Source organism: Psittacula echo (assembly GCF_963264785.1).
Source record: "Psittacula echo genome assembly, chromosome: 4".
NCBI classification, from domain to species: domain Eukaryota; kingdom Metazoa; phylum Chordata; class Aves; order Psittaciformes; family Psittacidae; genus Psittacula; species Psittacula echo.
In genome coordinates, this window is record NC_137738.1 from 114,182,484 (window position 1) to 114,210,409 (window position 27,926).

General features: G+C 41.9%; 1 protein-coding gene across 1 annotated transcript in view; it reads right to left on the reverse strand.

Moving 5' to 3' along the window:
• The window catches only part of MACROD2 (mono-ADP ribosylhydrolase 2), a gene marked incomplete at both ends in the record, with an annotated part of 889,218 nt that overhangs the window by 77,777 nt on the left and 783,515 nt on the right, over positions 1–27,926 (reverse strand). Inside the window, one exon of the mRNA XM_080615786.1 lies at positions 6,990–7,071. Within this exon, the coding sequence (XP_080471912.1) occupies positions 6,990–7,071 (82 nt within the window). The remainder of the gene's footprint in view (positions 1–6,989; positions 7,072–27,926) is intronic.

Here is a 27,926-nt window from a genome sequence, read left to right on the forward strand (position 1 = left end):
TGAAATGCTGCTTGTGCATCACAGTATCACAGTATGCTAGAGATTGGAAGGGACCTCAAAAGATCATCTAGTCCAATCCCCCTGCCAGAGCAGGAACACCTAGATGAGGTTACACAGGAATGTGTCCAGGCGGGTTTTGAATGTCTCCAGAGAAGGAGACTCCACAACCTCCCTGGGCAGCCTGTTCCAGTGTTCTGTCACCCTCACTGAGAAGAAGTTTCTTCTCAAGTTTAAGTGGAACCTCTTGTGTTCCAGTTTGTACCCATTACCCCTTGCCCTATCATTGTTTGTCACTGAGAAGAGCCTGGCTCCATCCTCGTGACACTCCCCCTTTATGTATTTATATACACTAATAAGGTCACCCCTCATTCTCCTCTTCTCCAAACTATAGAGACCCAGCTCCCTCAGCCTTTCCTCATAAGGGAGATGCTCCACTCCCTTAATCATCTTAGTTGCCCTGCGCTGGACTCTCTCCAGCACGTCCCTGTCCTTCTTGAACTGAGGGGCCCAGAACTGGACACAATATTCCAGATGCGGTCTCACCAGGGCAGAGTAGAGGGGAAGGAGGACCTCTCTCGACCTACTGACCACCCCCCTTCTAATACACCCCAGGATGCCATTGGCCTTCTTGGCCACAAGGGCACAGTGTTGGCTCATGGTCATCCTGCCATCCACTAGGACCCCCAGGTCCCTCTCCCCTACACTACTCTCTAACAGGTCGTTCCCCAACCTATATTGGAACCTGGGGTTGTTCCTGCCCAGATGCAGGACTCTACACTTTCCCTTGTTATATTTCATCAAGTTTCTCCCTGCCCAACTCTCCAGCCTGTCCAGGTCTCGCTGGATGGCAGCACAGCCTTCTGGCGTGTCAGCCACTCCTCCCAGCTTAGTGTCATCAGCAAACTTGCTGACAGTACACTCAATTCCCTCATCTAAATCATTGATGAATATATTAAATAATACTGGTCCCAATACTGACCCTTGAGGCACTCCATTAGATACAGGCCTCCAACTGGACTCCGCCCCATAGACTACAATTCTCTGGCTTCTGTCCTTCAGCCAGTTCGCAGTCCACCTCACTACCTGATCATCCAGACCACACTTCCTCAGTTTAGCTATGAGGATGCTGTGGGAGACTGTGTCATCCTCCAGCACTACATTGAGATACTGGCAAAAGCAGCTAAGACAGACAGTTGCCATGAGTGGTAGGACTGGCGCATCAATGCCATGGCAAACAAAGACAAAAAGCCATAGCAAAATTTTGTTTCACAGGTTCTATGGACACCGTTAACTTTTAATTAACTGGAGGTTTTAGGAGGTAAGTTTCAGACACATTTAAAATGCACAGAAACTTTAAGCATTATGGCTATATTAAACTTCTGGATTGAGAACAATTTTTACAGCATCTTATTTATGTTGAAGTGTACTTTATCAGGTGAGAGAGAACAAGAGCAAAGCCAGCATCCTATTCTGGTGCACAGGCTCCTCCAGCTCGCTCATACAGGTAATGCTCCCTTTGAAGCCTCAGCTACTGAGCAGCAAGGAACCACCATGGGAAACAGCAAGGCTGTGCTTCTGCCCAACTGTTCTGAATTAAGTCCTTCAGCAAGGGGTCTTGCAGAAGCCCTTGTTGATCAGAAGGAGAAAGCCAAAGGGATTTCAAACTTCCCCAAACCCTACTCCCTAATGTCTATTTCCAGTGGCCTTTGCATGCCTGCCTAAACCAGTCAGAAAAACCAGAGCCCTCGTGACTTACAAGGCACATCACTGCCCAGGTGAAATCTCACATAAAGGATATCAGGTGCTTCCAGTAAAGCGCTTGGCACCTCTCCATATAGTAAAATAAAGCCCAAGAAAAATATTTTGTGGAACACATTCAGGTGATGAATTAAGGAAACGAATCGGCTCATGAACATTGCAAATGCAAATAGAGAGGCTAAATTTATCAAACAAATTACCCATTTGATGCAGGATTACTTACTAAGGGCTAACTTATGATTCCTTTGCTCACACTGAAGACCGCTTCAGCTCCAGTGAAGTCTGCCATATTAAGCAGTGAGGGTGATGCTTCTCAATACCAGTACAGAAATTACAATCTCTGCTTAAGAGTTTGCTCACGTATTAGTGCAGGGATCTGCCTTTTTAATACAAAGCCCTTCATTCAGCCATTTAGACAGTTTCCAATTTGATTCCAAGCCTGGGAGATCTCTTAACAATGAATTTCCTCTGCAATTGTAATATATTTGCACATTTATGCACAACTAGGATGCTGCGCATCCTCCTGAAGTAACAGGGCAATTAATAGTAGCTCTTAGCCATATGCTTTGGGAAGAGGGGACAGTGTTCTCATCAACCAGGATAAAAGCAGAAAACGCATTAAATGTCATAACCTGGAATAGAGCAGAAAGTTTTTTTTCAAGATGAAGCAATTTCTCTCTCTTTTTCCTAACACCAACTGATATGGCTCAAAAAAAAAAAAAAAAAAAGAAAGAACAAGCTTTTGGGCTCAGCATCCTTTCATTAGCTCTGAAAGGACACGGAGTCTAAAAGCCTGCATCTTCCATCTATCAACTGGTCTAATAAAAGTGCAAACCTGTCCTCTCCCTAACAATTTTAGCAATGCTTTAGTGAAGTAATTTTGTTGTTCTGTTTAAAGTAGTAAGGATGTAATATAACCTTGAACGCTGCAGCTTCACATACACTTTATAACATTAGTTTTGTGTAAAGAACATTTTCCCCACAAAAATTATTCCCTTCTCCAATCCACTGATTACAGTGATAGATTTAGAAATACTTTAAGCATTACAATTTAACCTTTCATAATATACAACAGCCACCATCAAAAATAAGCATTTGTCAAAGGTCCTTAGAAGATCATCTGTCTGACACATGAAGTAGCTAGGTATACGCACTATACAGGAGCGGAAAAAAGGCATCCTTGCTTCCAGCTGGCAACTGTTTACAAATACTCTTAATTTTACTCCTATGATAACATTGTAAAAGTATGGATCACTAAGGCAACTGTTGGTAAATCTAACTTTTCAAGGGGACTGTTTTTAATACCATTTCCTGGTCAGGCTTATGAATTTATATATTTAGCAATAAAAGTAATGTCTAGTACCTAGGCTCCATATAGAAACAACAACTTCCAAGAGAAAAAATGGTACAAGTATCAGCTCCTTTCCCGGAAAGCTCACTCATAATACCAGTAGCAATGAATCCAGCTGAGCCAGAACTGCAGGCAAGGATATTTTATTTGCCTGAAAGATATGTAGCAAGCCATTCTCTCGGATTAAGCAGAGAGAATTTGCCAGCGCAGCTGAAGGGAACGGCTGGGCTACTTCCTTCCACCAAGAGACAGGACTTAACTGGTAAAAAGAAAAAGAATGATTAAAAAGAGCCACTGTTTGTTGCACCTAATATATTGGAACAGTGATCCATCTTAAGCACTGGAGGCTGGTTATTCAACCAAAATAGTCTTCCACCGTTGCTCTTTTTCTACCAGGACATAAAAACCCTCCTCAGCAAACCCCCAAAAGCTCAACAGAAAATTCTGTATGGATCAGGACTCTTTACTTTCTAACCCAGTGCTTTCCTGGACAACCACTAGGATGAGATCCTAAACCTGAGTAATAGATCAAGTGGTGCTCCCCTTGGAGCATGCTGGCTTTGGCTCAGGTTCTGTACAGGCTACTGATTACTGAGATTAAATCAGAAATGCTGAGGCTGTGACAACTGTCTCAGCATTTCTGAGCAGCTTTGCTACACTCCTAGGACATGAAATTACTTAGAAGTCTGCCTCTTCCCCCTATATATTTAAAGTTTGCAAATGACAAGGCTCTTGGCAGTTGTCTTAATATCAGTACTATTACTCGACTAATTTCTTTGGCATTCCACTTGCAAAATAGGCCTAATGATATGTTCAACTAATGGAACAATTTCCCCATATCTATATTCCACTTACTCTAATGCACTGAGGTGTAACTCTCGCTTCATTTCATTATCATTTGACTAGCTCAAGCACTTGGATATCTTTTTGGATTTATTAATGCACCAGGTTTAAAGTAATAACTATTTATGTATATAACTCCACGAATATATTCTTTCTAAGCTTTTTTGTCCACATCTATTAAAGTAGATACATTTCATAACGTTTCTGAATGTGAGACATGCTTTAAGAACGTCTTGATGTTTTTTTCTCTAAGCTTAAAGCAATATCTCAGTGTTATTCTCTCCTGTGAGTGTTCAGATAGTGTCCTATTAATTTAAATTTAGGGCAAGTCTATCCTTAAAGACTTTTATTTCACTACATTAATAGATTCACTTAACACCAAAACAAAAACACCAGAGTTTTGGCAATTCCTTCCATAGTCTAAATATCAGGAATTAACTGTCAAACATAGAGACAGTTGCTAATTCCTTGACACAGAGGTATGCTGATGAGGTCCTCTGTGCAAGAAACCAGTCTTGCAGAGAGATGGAATATCCCTACCTAAGAAGAGTCTGCTGATAACTCATCCAGTCCACTAGGTTAAATGCAGATGGTTATACACAAGAGACCAGAAAAAAAGAGCAGACATGATGGTCATCTGGTGATCACCATCCAGACCTTCAGCTGATGTTCTCACCAGCAGGCTGTAGGTGATTGAGGATGGAGCTCACTTCTGCTGACATCTGTTGTAGTGGTGCTACCCTGCAGAAAAGCATCAATTCAAGATGGCGAAGAAAGCCTCAGAGTGTATATTGATTGTTAGGGCAGTCCTCCAGGAGATACACCCAAATACTGATCATTTCTCCAGGGATGCTTACGGAAAGCCATCTGGGTAGCATGCATCTTCCCTGCTTCTCCTTGCTGAAGATCTAAATGACTCCTAAAAGGACATACCAAATGTCTGTGGTGATACAAGACATTGAAATCAGATCTTCTGAATCACTGACTACTGACCTAACCACAGGAAAGCCTTCTCTTGAGTTTTAGATGCTAAACTGTTTCCTTTTAAAGCTCTGGTTCACCAGTCAGTAGATGCTCAGGTCCTTTTGGAAAACAGCATCAAGGCATATCAAAACTGTCATTCAGAAGCATTAGTTAAGAGAAGATTACAGTGGGGAGCCTCTGGAAAAGAGCCCTAAGATCTTTTACCAGTCTGTACCAGACTGTGGTTGCTGAGCACTAAAACATCCTTCTCTGGACAGCTGTTTGGGTAAGCATTGGACCAACCCTTCTGCACAGTCACATCCCTCCCAACCACTGCATTTGCTGCACCTTAGAGGGTCCCTACCATGACCCCCTCTTTGTGGCCACACATCAAATTCCCAGTTTTAGTTCAAGCAAAAAAATTGCAAACATTTCAATGCATGAGGATAAACATACTTTTAAAACTGTGTTACAATTGAACATCTACATAATGTGGTGTAATGCAATTATACGTCTTTATATAACATGACACACAACCACACATGTTCAACAATGTCAGGTTTTTAAAACCCTCCAAAACAAATAAATCTCTCATCTTCCTCTCTTTTCCCCTTTGGTATTGTCATGCCTCAGCTCCAAAGCATCTTCTTGTCTCCCAGGCTTTCAAACCCAAGTGGGTTTTACATTTATAACAACAATACCAGCCTTTAATCCATGATTTCAAAGACCTTAACGATGAAGGTGAGTATTAATACTCTAATCTGTTGACAAATTGACACTGTAGTTTACTCTTGTCTAATCTGAAGGGCAGGAATGTAGACAGGGCACTGCCACTTTATCCTATGTGTTGGGGTACACTGCCAAAAAAAATTATATCACACAATGAATGGATTAGACATGAATGCAGTCTTTGAAATGCATGTTCAATGTGCTCCAGACGAAAATATTAAGCAGTTAGACACCATTCTATGCTACCTGAATAATTCAATAGGTCTTTAAGTTTCAGCTGCCAATCACCGCAAACTGGAGATTACAAAGTCATCTACAAAAAGCTTTGTTCTAGTGAGATGAGACAGAAACATCACAATTTCCATACTGCCAGCCAAAGAGAAAGGAAAAAACCACTGTGGCTACTGCAACAACACGGTCCTGTAGAATTAATAGACACTCACACCACACCAAAGCTCTGCTTCCTATTACTCAAAGGCCCATTCCACCAGACAGACAGACAGGGCAGAGAGTATTTAAGTGACTGCCACTTCTGAAATGGGTGATAAAACAAAATACTAAAATCTGGATCTTGTCACATATAGTAGGACTGATGTCATAGGAAACAAAATAAAAAGGGAGAAGGTTAGGGTTGATAAAACCCTCTGAACACAGATTCCTAATGATACACGATAAAAAATAAATCACAGGCATATGTGGAGGGGGATGAAGAGGGATTAACATATCTACTATCCACCAGGTTTTCTTAAATTCTAGGAAGTAACCTCCCGTGTGAAACGTAAGATGAATGGCTAACATTTCCCAAGTGCTCCAGCGAGAGCCATCTTTCTCCCATTCATTCTTGCACAGGGACAGCTCAAGTTTAAAGTTCTCATTCAGACACAGTTGGGCTCTAACCCCTGTGGTATCTTTTCAGACCCAGAGAAATCCTACCAGCATCGTTAATGAAAGAGCAAAGCATGTACAAAGTGCATGGAAAAGCAATATACACTAGGAGCTGTATACATTAGTGCAAATCATTTTCTTCTCAGAGTCAAGAGAGCCAGCACCACACACCAGGTTTCAGGAGGAAACACAGATACAGCAGAGAATGAAGAAACTAGCTGCACTGAGCATACAGAAGCAGGCCTTGACTTTGCAAAAGGATTATCACAAGCAGTTTTACCGGTTCACAAATTTTAAATGTCTGCATTTGTCCGGGATCAGAGCCTCTATGTGCAGCTGATCTTTAAAAAGTTCACATTTTAATATTAGGCTGAGGCAGGGAAAGAAGAAAGGATGCCAACTGTTTCCTTTTTGATGCATCATTTTGCCCAGTCGGATGGCACTCGGTTACTTTACCTACCTAGGGGGAAAAACTCGCCCATTTTCTTCTTGAAAATCTTGTAGTCAACCTCCAAAAAGACGCAGAAGATGATCCGATCCACCTGTAAGAAACAACATTATTCACAGTGAAATGATCCCAATCACAGACATTGGAAGAAAACAATAAAAGCAAAGAAACTTCTAAGCTAACATGCTTTAATGCTTCAGGCAAGCAAGACAACATCACAGGGACGTGTGTTTTGACTTTATTGTGTGCCTGTGCTGCAATTTATAAACAACATTTGCAATCACGGCTCACAACTGTATCCTTTGTTAACTGCCTCCTGTTTATGCAAACCACTCTTCAGCACAGTATAAATGACTTTTGGCATCCTAGATGAGTACTGGGATGCAATGTTTGATGAAAGAGTCACATGGGGGGCTTCTAATAAGCATAGAAAAGAGTAAATGGGTAAGCAAAGAGCTCTTTTCCCAACCCTTGTCCGACAAACCTATTGCAAAACCATTTAGTATTTTAAAATGGCTTTAAAAGGTTTCATGCGGTTTTAATTTACATGAAACCACTTACTCTTGCTATAATATGAGCAGAAAGCAGCAAAAACAAAAGCTGATTAGATGACAGGTAGCACACAGGGTAAATAAAACATTTAATATGCCATCTACTTAGTGAGGCTGAGCATATCAATGAAACCACAGCCCATAATGCATGCGCCACCCACCAATGACTTCAAGTAAATTGCTTGGGACATCACTGTGTGTGAAAAGCTTTTCTAAAGGAGACCAAAAAGAAGCCAAACAGAGTAAAAACCAAACAGGATTACGAAGCCTTTAAGACTGAAAAACACCTACACTGGACTTCACCCCAGCCTTGCTATTCCTTTGTTTCATCTGTTTGCACAGCCCGGCATAAATTGCCTCTGCAGCCAAAACCCAGTTCTGGGAGGGAGCTGTGGAAGTCAAAAAGACCTTCCCACAGCTGAGCTGAGGGACCTGCAACCCAATAATCAAGTTTTTCTCTGAAGTGTATGAAAGCTTAACTGGAGAGGGATGAAGCCCAAGGAATAGGGAATTCAGCATCTTGGCTCGCATTATGCTGCCCTGTCTTCACGGGCAATAAGCCGATCTGTCGTAGCAGAGCTCCTCAAGAGCGCCTTTGCACATGCTAGGAAAGGCAGCAGCCTCCCCCTGCAGGGAGCCCAGCAGGAGGAACGCTCTCCAAAAGAATGCCTTCTTTCCCTTATCTTCAGAAGAAAATGCTGTCCTTTTGCTAGAGTGGCTCTTCGAAGCAAAGTACAAGTCTTGGCTTCAAAGATATCATTATGCTGAGCAGATGAGGACGTCATTTTAGAGCTCTTTTTGGAGCAGTCTGGTAGAATTCAGAAGGGAACAAGAGCAGGCAATAACTGCTTATGCTGGAAAATGCTAATACTTGGTACCAAGGACATCTGTGAATCAAAGCTGTCTGCAAAACCTGAAAGAGCAAACTGCAGGTAGGAAATAATAGACTGAAGGTACAGGTGATTTGGGTGTTAAGGAAGAAAGTGGCTTGCGAGCAGGAGAGAAAGCAGCAGGGCAGAGCTTGGGCAGATGCTGCTTGCTGGGGAAGATTTGTGAGCAGAGAAAACTGCCTGTTGCTTTCTGCTCCTCTGATGTCCACAGAAACAGACTGTTCTGGGCATCCCTTGTAAAAAACCAGTCTAGGCCTTAAAAGTATTCACCAGCTACTCTCCCTAAGGGATATATACAATAAAGAACTCCAATACTGGTTGAGTGCTCAAGCCAAAAAGCCACACTCATCTGTGTACTCTCAAATATATAATGTAAAGCACTAATGACAAGAGGTGCCACATGGTACCTATATGAGAGTTTCCACCTAAGAAAAGTGTGTTTTCAGGAGGTAAGTTTTAGACAGCGAATGCTTGAATTACGTTTCTTGTGCAAATGGGTTTAGGGTAGTGCTGGGGTGATGCTAGATTGTCATCTTCTATCTCCGCCTCCCTAGCAGAGCAGATATTCAATCATTACTGTGATAGGCTCAATACATGAACCAGGAGAGACATAAGAGCAAGGATGAAAACTCATAAACCAGAGGAGGAACGATACTGCCATGCAGAGAAGTTCTGAGTCCTCTTCTTCTCTAGATAGTTTCATATTCTCTTCTGTAATTACTACAGGCATTTCCCTCATTTTATCCAGTTCCGCTTCTCAAGGTGTTCCTCTTATTTATTCTGTGCAGTTGATAACGATAAAACTTCTGCAATTCTGAGAATTTCTGCTACTTCTAATATAATTCCTTAATTTAAAGATAGGGAATCTCTCTAGAAATGGCAGACTATTTCAAAATTTCTAGTCTCCTGAGTGTACACATCCTATATATAAACCTGTTCAGTTTCTTCTTGGTGTGAGAAAAAGTGCTCTATTTTTAAGTATGCATAAGATATTGTGATGACAGCTGAAATCCTGTGTTTATCTGATTGAATGGCATGTGTTGGCAGATAGTAAATCTGAAATTAAACCATATTCTATCATCCTGCCAGTCATTGACTATTTTATCTAACATCACCACCTAAAATAACTTGAAATCAGGTATGGGAAGTAACCCTTGTCCTCACTGTTCCCATTCCAGCTACAATAAGGAAAGGTTTAATCCAAGTGACTAGAAACCTGCCTTGCCTGCCGGCTCACAGAAGCTCAGTAGGCCTTTTGGGATGTGCACTTATGAAAGCTTCTTATTCAAAGAGGAAATCTCTCCTCTCATGTGCTTAGGCAATGCCAACTTGATTAGATGTTTCATGCCGTCCCTTTGCAGAGGGCAGGCAATAGCCCCCCTGGGACCCCTCCAAGCATGCCCAGGGAGCCTCCAGTGCCTTTTGTAGGTGCCTGGCTCCTCCACAGCTGACCAAGCACCACTCAACTGCAGCAGAAGTTTAAAGGAACTGCAAGTTGAAGGTATTAAAGCTCATCCTTGATTGACAGCTCCTTTCTGGATGCCGGTATTAGGATCAACCATCCCCTGTCAGAGCCTGATTAAATTCTACTCACTTCAAAGCTATGAATAGGTGGATCAAAGAACCCCCAAATTAAGAGCGCCACAACACAGGAAGAAGGGAGCTGAATCGCATGAGCTGTTCACTTAGTAGGCAGCTTCACAGCTCAAGGATGCAAGTACAGTGATGGTTTTCAATATATTTATATGTGTATATATATATATATATAAAAATCTAATTTTTTTATTGGGCCCTGCTCTCCTTGCCAGGCTCCATTTACTTTGGAGGGGGGATTCCTTCCCAGTGGTTTTGTTAGCACCTGCCAGGGATCCATAGATTTCCGAGGCTCTGCATGGCTCACAGGGCTCAAGCTGGTTTGTAGTGGAATGGACCCAGAGTCAGTCATTAACAGCAGGATTTTACAGGGATACAACCAAATCTAGTGAACTGAAAACCCTTCCACTGGGTATAAGAGCACTGTCGGTCTTCATAGCAGCAGCATTGATCTTAATACAAAGAAGCTAGCAAAAATACCTCCTTCCTGGTTTTTATGCAGTGGGGTTTTGTTTGTTTGGCTGTTTTTTCCCCAATGAGTTTGAGAGCACTTTGCATATAGCAAGTTTTAAGATTATTGGTGGGTTAATGCACCTTGGCTTAGTTCACTCAGCTCGCTAATAGCCTGGAAGAGCTCCATGGGAGGCTGGGGCAAGCAGGCACACTGGGACTGCGCTGTCACCGCAGCATGGGCATGATGAAAAGCTGCTGAGAGTCCCACAAAGCACTCAGCAGGGCAGGGAGCTGCACCCTCTGCACAGCCGAGATGCACCTACACACAGACACCACCAGCCAGAGGCAACTCTGCTCACAGAAGGCAAACGGAGTAAGATGGACATGTTCTGCTTGAAGAAATGATTGCAAGCCTCCCCACATCCAAGGCCACAATAAAGTAAGAGTCTGCTGACACTTTCTGGCAACTTTACACTCTTTATTTATGGATTCTTTGAGAAGAAATAAAGGCCCAGCCTTCCTAGCAAACTAAAAGCACACACCAAGTACCCTGAAGGACCCTTCCCTCTACAGCAGCGTGCATATGCACGTATCTGTGACTGCAGCCACATACAGGAGTTCATACTATACAGCTGTACCCATATACATTTCAGGATCAAAAGTGTCTCAGTTTTTATCTCAGCTGTATTGCTGTGGCCTCTGGCAGGTTTCCCCATTCCTCTGACTTCATTTCCCTATCAGTCTGGGGGACAGTAATACTCAGTTGTGCACTTACGCATCGCTACAAAGAGGTATTGCCAAGCACAATCCACAGGACATGCCAAATGCTGTCACACGTATAGCTGTGTATATACCCAGGCACCAAGCTGTATATATCAAGCACAGATTTAAACAGAAAACTGATCAAAAGGCATTCTAGACTATTTTATCTAATGAATGTTTCCATGTCATTGCCACCTTGAGTCCTAACAAAATAACAGCATTTCAGTGCTACCGAGTATTTCAGGCATATCCCCAGTACCAAGACGTTCACCCAGCAGGCAGTGACTGCTTTTTATCATATGCGACAACAAGTTTCATCATAATTTAAATCTTATTAGAAAATACACAATAGAAAAACAATGCTAACTTGTAACAAACGTTTCCTAATCCCAAATCAAATTAATGGTAACAAACAACAAAGAGACTGAAGCGGCTTTCTGCTCTCTGCCTGCACAGCAAATCCCTTTTATGAAATGCCTTTGCCTGATCCCTCCGGGACCTATTGTTGTAAGGTGATGGTGAACACCAGAAGCTTGCTGTAACATTTTTAGTTTATCAAACATTCTGTGGACTTAATTCAAAGTTCAGTGAAGCCAAACAGAGGCTTTTTATTGAGTTCAGCGTGGTTGAGTCGGCGCCTATGCTCTGTAACACCAGATATAACATTTGCCTCCTTAAGAATTAAGGTTCTTCTGATATCCAAATTTCATTAACCTAAATCTTCAGATATTTTCTCAAACATACCCTTAAGAGTCATAGTGCAGAGCCGCCTGTATCCATTAAGACTCTTTTGACTACAGTGCCTGTAAGTGCCCTGAACCTTCAACAGTGCCACAATCCCACGTTTTCCCTCTGCTCAGGTAGCCCTGTTGACTTTCTATGCCTGACAAGACTTCTCTTGTAGAGACCAGTGGGAACAAACCACATAAGTCAGATTTCCGAGGTATTGTCTCATGGAATCAAAATCTCAGTTGCGGGAAGCAAAGAATAAGGAGGAAGAGATTTTTAATGCACCACAGGATCCGGCTACGAGTGTCCTAGCTGGTCCCTGGTTCTTCTAGTTGTGGCAAGGGCTCAGTTTGCTGTTCTGAACATACAGAAACAGATTTCTGTACACTGTCTCTCTCTTGCTTATCTTCATGGACTCCGTTTTCCACCTCTTTCTTTTCTGGTTTTCTAACAGAGTTCCTTCCTGCCCAGGACAGAGCTGATGTTTTGAATTGACTATATACAGAGGTACACTTCAAAGAGACCAACATCTGTTTTTGCCCCCTTAAAGTACTGGTAAATGATGCTCACGATGCTGACTGTCTCCCCTTCAGCCTACCCTCTGCCCAATCTGATCCTCTGGTAATCCTACTGCAACCAACTAACAGATGGAGAAACCAGCTTTGTAAAATAACACAGGCATCTGCCATATCCCTTGCAGTAGCTGGGATCTGCTTTGCCAGAGGTGCTGCCTTTCCTGAGCACCATGCACATCTGGCCAGCTGTCCAGATAGCAGTCTGCCTGACCAAAAAGAGGAGAGAGGACTGCATTCCACTTGGAAATGAGCCATGGTTAAGGCCAGAAGTTTTTGCACACTCCTTCCAAAGGTGAGTGCTTCAGGCACTATAAAACCTACTCATTTCATAGCACTGTAAATTAAAATTCAGCCTCCTGGTATTATTACTAATTTCACAGAAACCATTAAAGCACAGCGCTTAGCTGACTGTCTGCTCCTTTCAGCATGACATCATGGTCTATAATTGCAGAATTAGTCTCAAAAAGAACTTCAGTCAAGTATTTATGACAAATACAAAGCTTCGGCGCCGCTTCCATCCTCATAACAAGATTTAAGTGGGGCAGAGGTGTCAGACTGGTGATACGCTGAATTTGACAATCAACGAACTGTGCGATGATGTTCACAAAGCAATTCACCCAGCTTTAAGATCACCTGGCCCAGCTTCAAATCCACTGCAGACCTGAGCCAAACATGCCCCCTTCTCGTTTACCTGAACTTGCAGCCTCCCAAATGAGCCCAGCTACAGGCAAACAGGCAATCTTTAGATCACCCTTCAGTCCTGGGGGAGGAAAAGATGTGCTCTCTTAGGACAAAGCTCTTTGATTTTCATGGATCTGAGTTTTGAGATTCTTTGAATTCTGTGTAAAAACCTAACTAAAAATCCATATTACTCTCAATCTCCTGCAAGTAATGGTGTTAATGGAGCGTTGTGATCCCACATCAAGAGCAAATACCTGTTGGGTACTAGCTGTGAAGAAGCAACTCTTATTTAAACCATTATATTACTTAGGTAGTCATTGAAAGAAAAAATAATACAAAACACATGGATTACAAAATGACTTATGCTTATCACAACTAGAGTGGAATGTTTTCTATGGTGGCCTTACTGAAGTTAAAAACCAGAGAGTTATTATTAGTGCTTTAAATATCCTACTTCATGATGGAAAGCATACTTTGCTTGGAGTGAGAGATAATTAAAAGTCCAAAGGCAATTTAATTAAAAAGAAAGGAAATAAAACCCCAAAACAAACCCACAAACAAAAAACCCCAAAACAAAGACTAGAAATTTATTACAAGTTTAAAATATTAATACAAACAACATCTCAAAGGAACGGTACCTAAGGCTTTGCAGCAATCCCTGCCTCTAAACCAAAAGGCAGTAGCAATGCACTTTGCAATGGAACTCAAGATCACTTTAAAACATGGTCAGAATGTCTCTCCCTCTCTATTGTGCCTGTCCCCACAGCTCTGCTCGTATTCAACAGATGAGGGCAAATTTCTCCTTGTATCACACAGGTACCAGACACGCCGCTGCAGTTATCACTGTGGCACAAGCCTATCTCTGTATTACTGAAACGCACTGAAACCCATAATACCTTGCAGTGAAGAAGCCTTTTTACCCACAGATCTCCAACACAGGTAAGCATTAGAGTTTTGTGATAGTCCTGATAGATGTCTGCCTCCAGGTGGAGATTTGACATGCCAAGGTCACAGAGAACAAGAGCAGCAGAACTAAACCAGGACCCTGGGATTTTTCTTTTCTCCTGTTCTCATTCAAGCAAAGATGCTACAGAGAAAAAAAAAAACCCATCAATGGTCACAAGCTTCACTGCACACCACCAGTTTTCCTCTGGCATATCCTTCCAATGTACCCATGTATCGTGAGAATCAAAAATGGTAACTCTTTTCCCCTAATACATTGCGTTTTTTTGAATGTTATTTATTTCTGCATGAGAAATCACTCTGTGCCATCAATACTTCTTTAATACAATGTATTATTCAAGGACAGGTAGAGATTTCCTTTTTGGACCTGGTAATTCTCTGTGCTGAGGTCTTCTTTTGTGTGAAGAAAGCACTTGCCAGACAAGCTGAGTGGCAGTCCTAAAGAAGCAGTCTGGATTTAAAACAGGGAATTATGACAACGTTTTTGGAAGAATTTTCAAATGGTCAGCAACAAGATTGTATGTGCACCAGTTACTTATATACTGCATGATTATGTGACAAATAAGACATGATAGTCCTGTATTGATAATATAAACACAGACTATAAGATAACCAGTAGTAAATCATAGAAACATAGAATCATAGAATGGTTTGGGTTGGAAAAGACCTTAAAGCCCATCCAGTTCCAATCCCACTGCCACGGGCAGGGACACCTTCCACTAGAGCAGGTTGCTCCAAGCCCCATCCAACCTTGCCTTGAACACTGCCAGGGATGGGGCAGCCACAGCTTCTATGGGCACCCTGTGCCAGCACCTCAGCAGCTTCACAGGGAAGAAATTCTTCCTAAAATCTAATCTAAAACTTCCCTCTTTCAGTTTAAAGCCATTCCCCCTTGTCCTGTAACTACAAGACCTTGTAAAAAGTCTCTCTCCAGATTCCTTGTACACCCGTTACGTACTGGAAGGCTGCTATCAGTCCACAGGTTTGGGTTTTTTTGCTCAATAACTAAAATCTTTTCGGTTTCCTAAAGGTGAAAAGCCCTGTAAAATCAGCCTAGGATTTAAGGCAACATCTCAGTATATTTCTTTTGATGGTCACTAAAACTTGTCAAGAAAGGGGCAAGACAGTAGTTTAAAAATGCATTTGTTTTTACCAAGATATCCATCAATCTGCACAATTCACTTTTATGCCACACAAACACGATGACATAAAGCCCATTAATCTTTTCCAGCTTAATACCTACTGTCGTTTGAAGATACATGTTTGGAATATCTGAAGGCGACCTCCATTTTTCACAGTTACCAGTCATAGGGCAGCTGACACAGCCAAGATAATCCTGTATTCAGCGAAACCGGGGGAATGAATGGATTCTGATGAATGTAATTTGCTATCTCAGTGACAAATGGCAAATGTGAAGAGAGGGTATGCATGCAAATATAACTGCGTTAAATAAGGGCTTGTGAAGGATAGTACTCTGAAAATATCTGATAGGCAGTTTTACAACATCCATGCGTTTTCTGAGGAGATAAATCATCAGCTTACTTAAAGTTATCATTACATCCTCATTGTGGATCTCCACTGAATAAGATGGTATTGAGGCACACAATCAAGCAGAGCATTGTAATCCCACAGGGTGAGTTTTTTCACTACATTTTATCTTACAACATAAATTTTTCAGTATCTTTTTAGTACAATTTTGACTTAAATACCCCAAAAGTTACCAATGATTATGAGCATCCAAAGTCTATTTGGGTGCCAAACCTGCAGCGGAATAATTCCCAGAAGATGCCATGTTCCACTAAGACTAAAAGTCTTTGCTGGATCCCTTGAGGCTGAGGTGTCACTGAGGGAGATTCTTGTATTCTTGATGCTTTTACCAGTTTTGTTGTAGTACTGAGTAATATCAACCAATACAATTTCCACTCCTTCCCAGGGCCAGCAGCAGAATCAACACTACTTGCTCAGAGTCCGCCACTCTATGCTTGAAACCAGAAATGTAATCTCCTGCTTGCCATCACCATTGTGGCTGTTGCAAGATGCTGAATATAAAACAGCCCCAGGCTTTGAAACCACACAGAAACACCAAGTGATGGTACCTCCTGCCCTTCAGACAGGTACAAGTACTTTAGGTTTGGATGCTAAAGACAGTGCCAGGAGGAGGCAGAGCTGCCTGAGGCTGGGAACCAGCAGGAAGAGCAATGAGGATTCATGTCCTGGAAAGCAAAGGTCCCTGCTGCTGTGCTGTCAAGGGGATCACAGTGACTTCTAGGCATTATGAGAAGCCATCAAATCCCTAAGCAGTGGGAACCAGCTGTTAGTCCTCAATAGATCTGCCTCCCAAGCTCTTTCCGGTAGCAGGGGTGTGCATCCCCTCCTGCCACAGGATTAGGAGCACGCTGGTGTCTCCTGGCTGGGACGGGAATGTTTGAGCAGGCTCCTGAGGATGTATAACAAACATTTGAGCTCAGATAAAGAGCTGGAGAAACAGTTCCCAGAAGCAGCAGATGATGGCTTAAATAATTTTTTAAATGCACTGTTACAGGCAGGGTAAAGATGCAGTCATGATAAACTCAGCACCGATTTTCTCAGTGAGGTCGAGCAAAGGTTCTACCTCGCCTTGGGGCTTGGGTACTCTACAACTGTTGACTGCTGTCACTCGGGCTACTCATGCTACTTTCTAAATTACTGACAGAGGAAGAAATTCTGGCTCGATCTTACAAAGTTGGTTTAAAATTTAACTTACTTAAATGTTTCCATCAAAAGAGGCCAGATGAACCCACATACACAATGATACACACACCTAGGACCAGGAAGACTTCACCCTAGAAAGCTTTGCACAATATCAGATTTGATGTAGAAGTCTCTCAAACCTAATGCAATTGAGAGAAGTCCCTGAAGAAAGCCTGCACTGGGTATCTCCTTTGTTTGTTATCAATTCTTTAACCATTCTCACCTTCATCCTACATTAATGTTCGCGTTGGTTACTCTTTATCACAAAGCCATTGACATCAAAGCAGGGTTGGATGAGCACAGTTAAGCATTTCCCACCCTGTTGGGAAGTCAACAGCAGAACTCTGGACACCAAGTTTGTCTGATGACAGCTAGGTTTCCAAAAACTAAATAGATGTCCCTTCACATCTAGGGATGAAGAGTGCTCACTTTAATCTGTATTAGCAGCACTGCTACTGCAATCATAGAATCATAGAATGGTTTGGGTTGGAAAAGACCTTAAAGATCATAGAGTTTCAACCTCCCTGCCATGGGCAGGGACACCCTTCACTAGACCAGGCTACTCAAAGCCCCATCATCTGCACTGTTTTGCAAGTTCTTTTTCCCATATATGCTACATTTGTGTCAGAACATCAGTAGAGAAAACACCGATGTGGAAAGTTAGCAATTACTCCCCATTAGGGCATTAAAACTTCTGTAGCGGAAGCAAAGTGAAGGGGTAACATAGCTGCTACCCAGGTTATAAAGGAACAATATGAACAGGAGTGTTTGCAAAACTCTCATTCAGAAAGTTTGATGTAGATAAAAAGAGCCCTTCTATAAAAAAGAAAATAACAAAAAAACCTGCTTTCCGAAGAATACAGGCTACACCACATAACTTGAAACAGCTCTGAAACCATTGCTCTTACTAAAACCTGGACTGAATCTCATTTATGTAAATATCACCTTATCTCTCCCCTTGAAGAAAATGTTTTAGGATTAACTTATCTGTCATTTAGAGATCAAATTAAACTCATTGATGCAAGCTATTAGAGATCATTTTTAAAGGACAAAGGCTGACTTTCTCAAATAGTGTATGTCTCTCACTCTAACGCTAGAGATAATCTATTTGCCACCCGAAAAAAAGTCAGAACCGGGCAGAAGAGGAAGCTATTAAATTTCCAGTACTGCTACAAAAAACACTTCCATTCCCAGGATGCTCACTCCAGTGTCTCTTCCAGAAAGGAAATCAACTCAGGATCATTTCCTTACTGTGCATCAGCTAGACGCCAGGTAAAGTATAGGTAATTTAAAGAGAAGGTCTATTTATCTCCTTCTGACACATAAGCCTTTTTTTCTTTTTGCAGAAAGTCACTTCTTACAATCACAATTACACCCCATTCATGCCTGAGAGACTTCGTGAGGCATGACAAAATAATGTGGGTTTATGTTAAATAAGAAATGACTGTAGAGTGATGAGTTATTTTCACAGGATTTCACAGTGGTTGACTCCCAGCATCCTGAAGCAAACCAAGTCAGGAGTCTGTATGATCTAAATGTAACCTCTGTGCATTTCTTGCTACTCAGAAGGGAGCTCAGGAGGAACGATGAGCAGCGAGAGAAGAAGATTTGAAGTAAAACACTTATTCCCCAAGAACTCAAGAACCTGAGCTGGTGGCTGGGTCAGCTCAGGAGGTGGCTGCACTTCAGAGCCTGCTTTTGGAACATTAGCACCTGTGAGAGTCTGGGATCAGTAAAGGAAGATCTATGCTTGAAAGCAGACGTGATTATAGATTTGGCATGTGAGCCCAGCCTGTGATCCAGCCAGAATGTCCTCATGTGAAAGGTCATTAAGCCAGCCTGATACAATTGACAAATGTCTTCCCCAGAGGATACTGCAACTTTAATATAGGATGTTTAGAAAAAATCCGCTGGGATATAAATGTCAACTGTATGCCAGCATTTTTCACAAGGATTGGGAAGGGAAAAAAGCAATTCATCTCTGAGGGATCACTTCTAAATTAATTTTAATAGATGGTAATAGGCTGACAGTTCTCTGAAAATAGCCAGCAGATGTTCCAGTGCTTTACTGAGTCCCGATGTCTAACCTTGGGTACACTGATTCCACAAAATCCATCTTCTAGACAGAGCTCTGTTTCCGCAGCTGGAATGCTAATGATGGCTCTTAGTGGTTTCTGACTTCTACCAGTGTGTTTATTTCTGCCGCAGATCACAGCACACGAGCCACAGAGGTGACTAAGTGCAGATTTATGTTTTATTAGAAAGGACAAGAAGTTACTTTATTTATGGTACGTTATCTCCAGATAACCTTCGCTCCACCTATCTGCTCATCGTAAGATAAAAAGCATCTAAATTACTAAGATGTTGCTCAAATACAATTGAGAACATTAGTACAATTCGTATGAGCTGCTCAAATGCACTGGTGCATATAAAATCTCCAAAATCATTTATTGTCAAAATGTCAATGCTAAATGCACAGAAATGTAACTTACTTTATGCCATTAATTAACAAATGTGTGCACAGCACTTTGAAAACGTAAAAAGCACTTTGAACACTGAGAGCTAAGCAGCATTATTTTTACTCGTGTGGACTCGCTGTATGAATCATACATAATAATCACCTCTTGTGGAAAGTATTTTTGGTCCACAGCCAAAGCCTAACCTAAGATTTGGCACTTCTGTTCAGTAAAGCATCTGTAAACGGTCCTGTTCGGGTTTCAGCTGGAAATTTTCTGCAGCACATTCATTACTGAGTTCTTCACAGTATACACCAGGTATAAGGTGCCTTCGCAGCTTTGTAATTAACGTTGCATAGTGAGACAGCAAACATTTCATTGTATTCTCATTTGCCCAAAACATTTGAGAATAGCAGCTCAGCAGTGTTAGCTGTGACTTAACTCCTTCTCTTTGATCTGTACAAGATGCAACAAGCTTAATGGATATAACACAGGATTGGGATTCCCTTTCACCTTTGTGAGAGCTGTAGCTCTCAAATTATTTTGTGATCTCCCGGTGAAAAGCACTACATGAGAACTAGACGGTATCATCATTACCTGTCTCCACGCTGTGATTTCTTCCCCTCTGATCACCCACTGTCTGGGCTTTTTTTTCCCCTCTTACCCTTTGTGACTGAAGAGATGACACAATCATGAGCTCTCCTTCCCAAGCTAGAGCACAGGGAGCTTTCATAAGGTCACGTTTCGTACCTACAAGCACATCTGTTGAATCAGCCTTGAACAAACAATGCTTGGCTATCCCATCCTTGCACAAAATTGCTTCTCTGTGATCACGTTCATGGGGGAAATCCAAGTTGAAAATAACCAGAAACCAACAAAACTTCACTATTCTCCTGTTCTGATTAACAAGAACAGTGATGACTTACAGCTGGCCTCAGCACCACCTGCAGTCAGGTCAGCCCATGTTTCCAGAGGTTTTGGCTTTCTGGCTGACCTGGTGGTGATATGCTCCATCATTGTTACAACTCTCAAATCAGAAGATATTTTATGCATACCTTGTATTTGTTTAAACACATGTCTATCCATAACATAAATTAGTCTGTGTGGCTTTAACCTAACCAAGAATTTCTGCTCTACAAGTCTGTCCGGACATTCAGATTTGAAGAACCTTGTCTGTAGTACACCCCACCCATCTCCAATTCACTACCCTGCTATGCCCTTGATGGCTGATAAATGTATGTATTCAGCATCGTTTTTTACTCTTGAACTAACTGAGAAAGAAAAACAAGAGTGGGAAATATCTGATGTGGTTAACATAGATCTATAAAGCTTGGACCTATTTTCTCCGCTTGAAATAGAGAAGCTAATGTAGAGATTTTTAAAAAGAAAGACAAGAAAGGAGGGATATTTGAACCGCCTGACTTTGAACAGATGAAATATTTCAGTGTTTACAGTGTAAGTGTACAAACCGCTCCTGGGGCAGCCACACTGCGTATCTTATCCATAAGGTAAACACAGCGAGATCATATACTGGCTCGGACTAGTACTCCATTTGGCACAGCCACCATGCTGGACTCCAGAGGGGCCCCACACTCAAGGCGAGGGGTGCACCGAGCCTGTCGAGAGGGAGCCCAACTGCTGGAAACAGTGCTCAGCACCTGCTCGTCTTCTGCCTGGCTCCGTGGTGAGCTCTCGGTTTTCCTGGCTCACAGAGCAACATCTTTATCTCATTTTAGCTAGGCAGAAAAAGGGGAAATCAGGGAGGGCAGAGGAGAGCTGGCTGCTGTGAATGGAGGGGGCTGGCCCTGCTCTAAGTCAGTGTAGCTGCCGGGGGGCTACAGCAATTTACAACAGCAAAGTCTCTCACCTGGCACATCACTGTCATGCAGTTGCTCTCCAGGTTCAGTAATTATTGGTGTTAAAAATCTGTACAGTCAGGATTCCAGATATAGACATTATTCAATAATAATAAGCTACAGGCTTAGGTAATAATCTCCACTGCCTCTTAATCTGCTGTGGGTGGAGGGGAGACTAAAGAAAGGATGAAAGCACATATCATGCAAATACTGTAAATAAACCATTTCAGCTCAACCAACTGACATAATAGATGTGAGTCTACCAGGCACCTCTTTTCATTAACTCCTACTGATTCCCAGTTCCCTGCAACCTCTGACGGGCAGTCCTTGATCTCGTAGCTGGGGTAATTTGTGGCACTTTTCCCCATTACACAGCTAGGACCTGACTGCAACACCTACAGAGATGAGCAGCTCTATTCAGGTTCATTACTACTGACTTTGCCTGCAAGTACTCACAGAGCATCTGCAGAGCTGATCTCAGAGATGACACCAACTGATTTAGCTTCTGACGTTCAGCAGCCCCGTGCTAAAATCCACACCGCATGTTCCTGTGTCTGCATTATTCATTATTTTTAAAACCAAATTATTACTTGCTGTGGATGCTGTAACACCCACCCAAAGCTCCACGTCCTTGTATCTGGTAACTCACCAACAAATTTCACTTCTGTAAATCTAATGTGCCTGAGCGGTAACTTGAACACGTCTAAATCTCTCCAAAGCCAAATCAATTTTCTCACGTATTTTTCTGTTATAAAAATATCTGCTCCAGGGCTGTGATTTTTATGCCAAGTTGCAGAGCACAATGACTGTATACAGTTAAATTACAACCCTCCACAGTGTGGATTTATAATACATGTAATAGGAGCCCTATAACATTTCAAATATGACATTCCTACAGTTTCCAAGGCACGTTGTATGGTGGTTTGAGCATCCCTTGATCCATTGCAAGATGCTGCCTTCTTGGGGGAGGAAGACTTTAATTATCTTCTGATTACTGTACAGAATGAAGGTGGCATCTTCCTCCTTCGAAGGCAACTCTGCCTACTAATAAGCAATTCATTGGAGTGATAGATGATGGAGCTTCTGTGGGACTAACGCAGCTTTCGGTTCCTCTGTGCCTCATTCTGTTTGCAGAACTGAAAACATACTGTTGCTGTAAACACCATATTTACATCCTTACAGCTTAAAACTCACAGCATTTCACAGATTAATAACTGTGGGCATCTCTTCTGCCTTGTAATTTCTGAGCTTTTAGGAACTCAAATCATGTTTTCACCTCAGTTTTCCAACTACAAAGACTAAAACATTAAAAGCACATACATGGAATAGCTTAAAAAAATACATCAGTGTCTTGTATGCCTTCAAAGCTCACGCTTTAAGAAAAACATCAAATATCACAAGAGTTGGCAACAATATAGACTGCATTATCCATTCTTCAGAAGTGCAGGAACACGAGCAAACCACCAAAGTGGAAACTCCCTGATACAATGTGCAAGGTTGCCTTGGCTCTGACCTGTTCTGACCGAACTCAGTCGAGCTCCTTTGAATACGAGGGGACATGGGTCAGGCTTTCTGGGATGGCCCTTGTAGACTTCTGCCTCTGTGGAAGAGAATGATGGGTCACATCCCTCCTGCCACGATCAGTATACAAGCGTCTCTGCATGGATGTTTTCTCTTTACTGTGCTGAAAAGGGAGGTGGCGTTTGTTTGCAGAGTGGGTCATTTTCCCCTGAAACATCCAAGAAGGGGCTCTGAGGATCTGAAGCAGCAGAAAGAACAGCTCTGGGAATTAACTTCTTTCCTGCTGCACTTTTCCTTACCATTTGCCCCAGGATGTACTTTCACTTGCATCTGTATTTCTAGGCTTCACTTCCCTGCAGAGCTCTTCCACTGGAGCCTGTAACGTGGCACTCAGGAATAACACCAATGACGTGGAAGACCTACTGCAGCACTGCTGCCAGGCACAGAGTGAGCAACGTCGCAGCAATCGGCTGTCTCACACTCAAAAAGCTATCACTATCCTAACTCTTCCTTCACTAAGAAGAAACTGGCAAGAAACCCCCAAAATAACCTTGAGAGGATCCCGCCTTTTGCCTTGGAAGCCTTTTGTGGGACTTTCTGTACAAGGTTCCAACCTGACCTATTAAGTTTGCCTGGAAAGTTAATGACTTGAATAACATTGCCTGTTGCAAACTCCTGTGAGTGCGTGTTGCTTGATTTGAGAGTCCATGATTCCAGGTGGTGAGTGGGGAAGTGCTGCACACAGGATTCCTTTGGTGAATATCAGTACAACTTGAAAAGAAAACACTCATTTTCAGTAAACACTATAGCCACAGACAGGTTTGAGAGCCTGCTACTAAACATGTTCTGGCAACAGAAAGTAGCTATTAAAAATATTTTCAATCAGAGGAACTGAAACGTGCTCTCTGTTGAAATGAGACAAGTATACAAATCACTGGGTTTAGAAGGTTTTATGTTTTCTTACTCCGCCATAACATTCAGAACCATTTTATTCACATTGTGTTAATTTAAACGGTTCAATCTGTCCTAATTCAGAGCAATTTTGATTTCATTTCTTTTTATTTTATCATTTTTTATGTGCTATTCTTTTTCTTTTCTCTTTCTTTCATTTTTTTCCCCTCCTCTGAAGCCAGGTTACAGCAGCTCATCAAAAGGAAGCGGCCTGAATTTTATCTTACTGTTATTGCGATATAGCTGCAGTGGGCAATCTAATCTCATCAAGAAACAATTGCAGTAAAGATATCTAAGTGGATGTCACAGCTCTGCTGAAAGATTATAAAGTGAAATGAACCAAAAAAACAATCTTTCCAATACAAATCACATAGTTAAGTTGTAGTGATTTGCAAGCAGAACAGGAGTGCAAGAGGAGGCAGATACAGTCAGAAATGCCCAACAAACACTTTCAAATTATTTTTAACACATTTGGTGAGTGCATAATTAAGGGATTTACAACATTAAAACCTGGAGCTGTTGTGCAGCACTACACTAAATGAGACAATCAGTAACAAGGGAAAGGGTGAATTACACCACCTTCCACTGCAGTCTGAACTACTGTCTCGTAAGATAAACACTATTGATTGCTTTTAAGCCTCCTCTCTATTAGAAAGGGACTTCTAATTTTGTGAAATCAATAATAAAAGATAGCACAAAAACCCAGATTCTCCCACCATAAGCCTGCAAACAGGAAAGGGCAGAACCTCCCATTAAACTGGAAGATCATCCCTGATTTGCAGGGTGGAGGATTTGCCCCTTGGGCCGCACTCTTCTTCAGCTCTGAATCTGCATCAGCATCCACAAACTATTGTTTTAATTTCCTGACAGAACAAAAACGTCTCGCCACACGTGTTTCAACATCATTATTTTTTTCCCCTCTTTTTAATGTCAACTTTGCCTTCAGCAGGTGAAAACCAACTCCTTAAGTAGTTTAACAAATATCTTTTCAGTTCCAAAGCAGAGCTTTTGTTAGGGACCAAAATAGCATTAGCTTTCAAGCTGTGGGGTCCTTTCTACTTCCTTTGTCTATTTAACAGCAAAGGAATGGCGTGGCAGTATTGAATTACCAATGCTGATGTGCTGGGAGGCTGTTTGGGTCTGCTTTCTGGTGGGTTTTTTGGGGGGAGAGCTGTTTTTAAAGGCACATACTATATAAACCCAATAGACAATCCCAAATCTCTAAGAACAGATATACACAGAACACTTCATAAACCACATTTGGGCAGACACTGTGCATTATATACCATGCAAGATGCCCAACGCGCCTTCCAAGAAAAACACCAGCACTGACTGAACACAGGCCAAGGATTTTCTCATTAGCATGAAGAGAGGTTAGGCAGGCACCCAGCCTTTCCCCCTTCTGTTTTCCATTTACAGAGGCAACCACTCCTAGGCATGTTATACCTAACCCACAGCTGGATCTTCTACAAAGAAATAGTTGTGGTTTGTGCCTGACTTCTGCTGCTAAACTCCTGTCTGCTTGGAATTCGTATGATTTCCTCTGAAACTGGTGAGGTTTACCATAGTATGACACTGCTTTTCGTACAGTCCAACTGGGAACGGTCATCTCAGGCTGGTATTAAAACAGCAGTTTCAGTGGTGGCTCTCCTGTTAAAGCCATTATCTAAAAGCATCACTTAGTCTTTGATGGCAAATTGCTTATATAAATAAGAGGGAACAAAAATAGCTAGCAAATATCAGGAGATAATTGTGTGGTTAACCCTATAAATGACAGTGTTCCGAGAACAGCAGAGGAATTTTTAATAAACTAATCACAAACAGATTAATAGATTGGAAAGCAACAGGGGATTTTCTCTTCCACAGCAATGGGATTTTCAGCAGACCCAAACCAGTTCTCCTCTAAGTAGAAACGTGCTTATCTAGATCCATCTCCCCTGATCGCCTCACTTCTCACCATAAAGGGAAATCAATATGAGGACTTGTTATTCAGAGGAGTCTCAAGAGTCAGGCACTGTGATTGCACCTCTAATCCTGCAGGAATCTATTTCCAACAACTACATCATATTGAATGCAACAGGCACATTGTTTACAGCTGCTTTGTGAAGCCTACAATATAGGGAAGCATATAAAACCAGATATGGGGGATCCAAGCTGAACTCTGGGTCTGGCTTTCAGTACCAGTTGCACACTAAATAGCGCAACTTCGTTGCACTAAAATAACTATTTCTGAATGCAGACCTCTGTTATTAGAGAACACACTTTGATTCTCAGCACAGTGCTTATGTGTGGATTTCTCCTGCAGCCTTTTGGCTGACCAATTAGGGAAACAAGGGCAGTGTAAGGGTTAAACACTGATCTCCAGGTTCCCCTGGCATGCTATGGCGCTGCTGCTAATAACCCTGGTGGCAGTTGCCTGAGCTGTAACTCACAGCATGACGAGAACAACTTCTGATCTGATGAAAATTCCTCCCTCACTGCAGAAAAACACCCCATCGTTTAAAAGTTTTGAATGTGCTAACAGCTAATTTATTAAAGGGACTCCTGCAGTGTCCATGTTTACAGGGCTCAGGCTGCACACAAAGGAAAGGCCTATTCGATGCACATAAGGGGAGCAGAATCGAGCTGTATTTTTGGAAAGGCAGCACAGTGTGCCAGAAGAAGGGCTGGACTGATGAAAAGAACAGTTATGATGTTGTGCTGAGACTTCTTTCAGCTTTGACTAAAAAGAGCACAATTACGGATTGGAAAAGGGGAACAAGTAAGAATAAGTTGTATTTTACAAACACCAAAAAAAGTGAAGTGAGTCCAGGCCAGATTTGTACTGACAAATATAAAACTTTCCCTGGGTGCTTAGTTACGGTCATGAAGGAGAACGTACAAGAGGGCAGACAGAGTTGCTGGGTGTTTTCTTTTTTCAGGAAGGTTTATACATTTCCCTATAAATCCCAAGTGAAAATCCCTCAGCCCCAAAATCTCTGCCACCAAACCAGAGGCATCAAAGGGATGGGAGGGAAGGGAGGCTGCACCTTCTAAAGACTTCTGCTTTTAACCAAGAAAATAAGATACCTTCCACAAATTTTAAATGAGACAAATCCCCCTATCTTCAGCACAAAAACGCTGTAACATTTTTAGCCATCTCCAACAACAATCACATTCCTTGATGTCTCTCTCTGACAAGCTGTTAGACTGCCAAAGCCTGAAAATGGAAGAAGTCCAAGAAAGAATTAGGTGTCCTCTACATCTAACAACATTACCTCATTACCTGCAAGTAAATATTAGCCATAGCCTGAGTTTAGAAAATAAGGCTAAGTGCAAGGAGCACCTGGTTAACAAGTTAATGGGCTACATAATTCTGTATAATTTTCAGACACTAACACTTATGTGTCAGATTTCCTCCTCCCAGCTGTGTCGCTTTGCTGAGAAGTATTCATAAAATAATCTTAACAACTTCGCAGTATTCATTTAAATTAAATATATACTTCAGTTTTCACTAAAATACCATTGTTAGAAGCCAACCACGTGATGTGTTGTTGTCAAGTGACACTCTAATGAGCATGATTCTTAATGGGTTTTAAGTAGCTGAGGGGAAAGAAGTAAAACCACAGATGAAACGCCATGCTGAAGGTCTGTGTATCTATTTGAGGTACTGAGTTGTCCCAGAGGCTCTGATGAAAATACACGTTGCTGTAATGAGTACGCATACATCAGTACACTGACATTACATTTTCCTTACTGCATTCAGCCTATTTTTAAAGTATCAACCTAAAATATATTCACAATATTTTTGGCTCTGCGAATAAATTTACATATTAAGTAGCACTAATTATAAGAAGCAACGTTCTGTTCCTTTCTACGCACAGTCCATACGATCCACATATGTCTAGATTAACACCTTTCTCGCCTTGGTGGGGCCCCAAAACACATGGTATGTTCAGCACAGCACAGTCACATGTGCAGTGGGCTGGTGCATGCACAATTTCTTCCTCATTCAACTTTACTTTTCACCTATCCCTTCTTATTTTTAGCCCACAAGTCTCCTTGAAAGAAGCAGCAATGTTCCTAAATCCTTTAGAGTTTAACTACATTTAATCCTTTCTAACTTCCAACTTCTAAGCTCTATCCACTGAAGCCTTGTTAACTCCCCACTCACCCAAGATGTGATCCTACCACTGTCTCATCCTCCCTTCTCCTTTTGAAGCAAGAAGGTCACAGTGCGTTGGCTAGTTTTATCATCA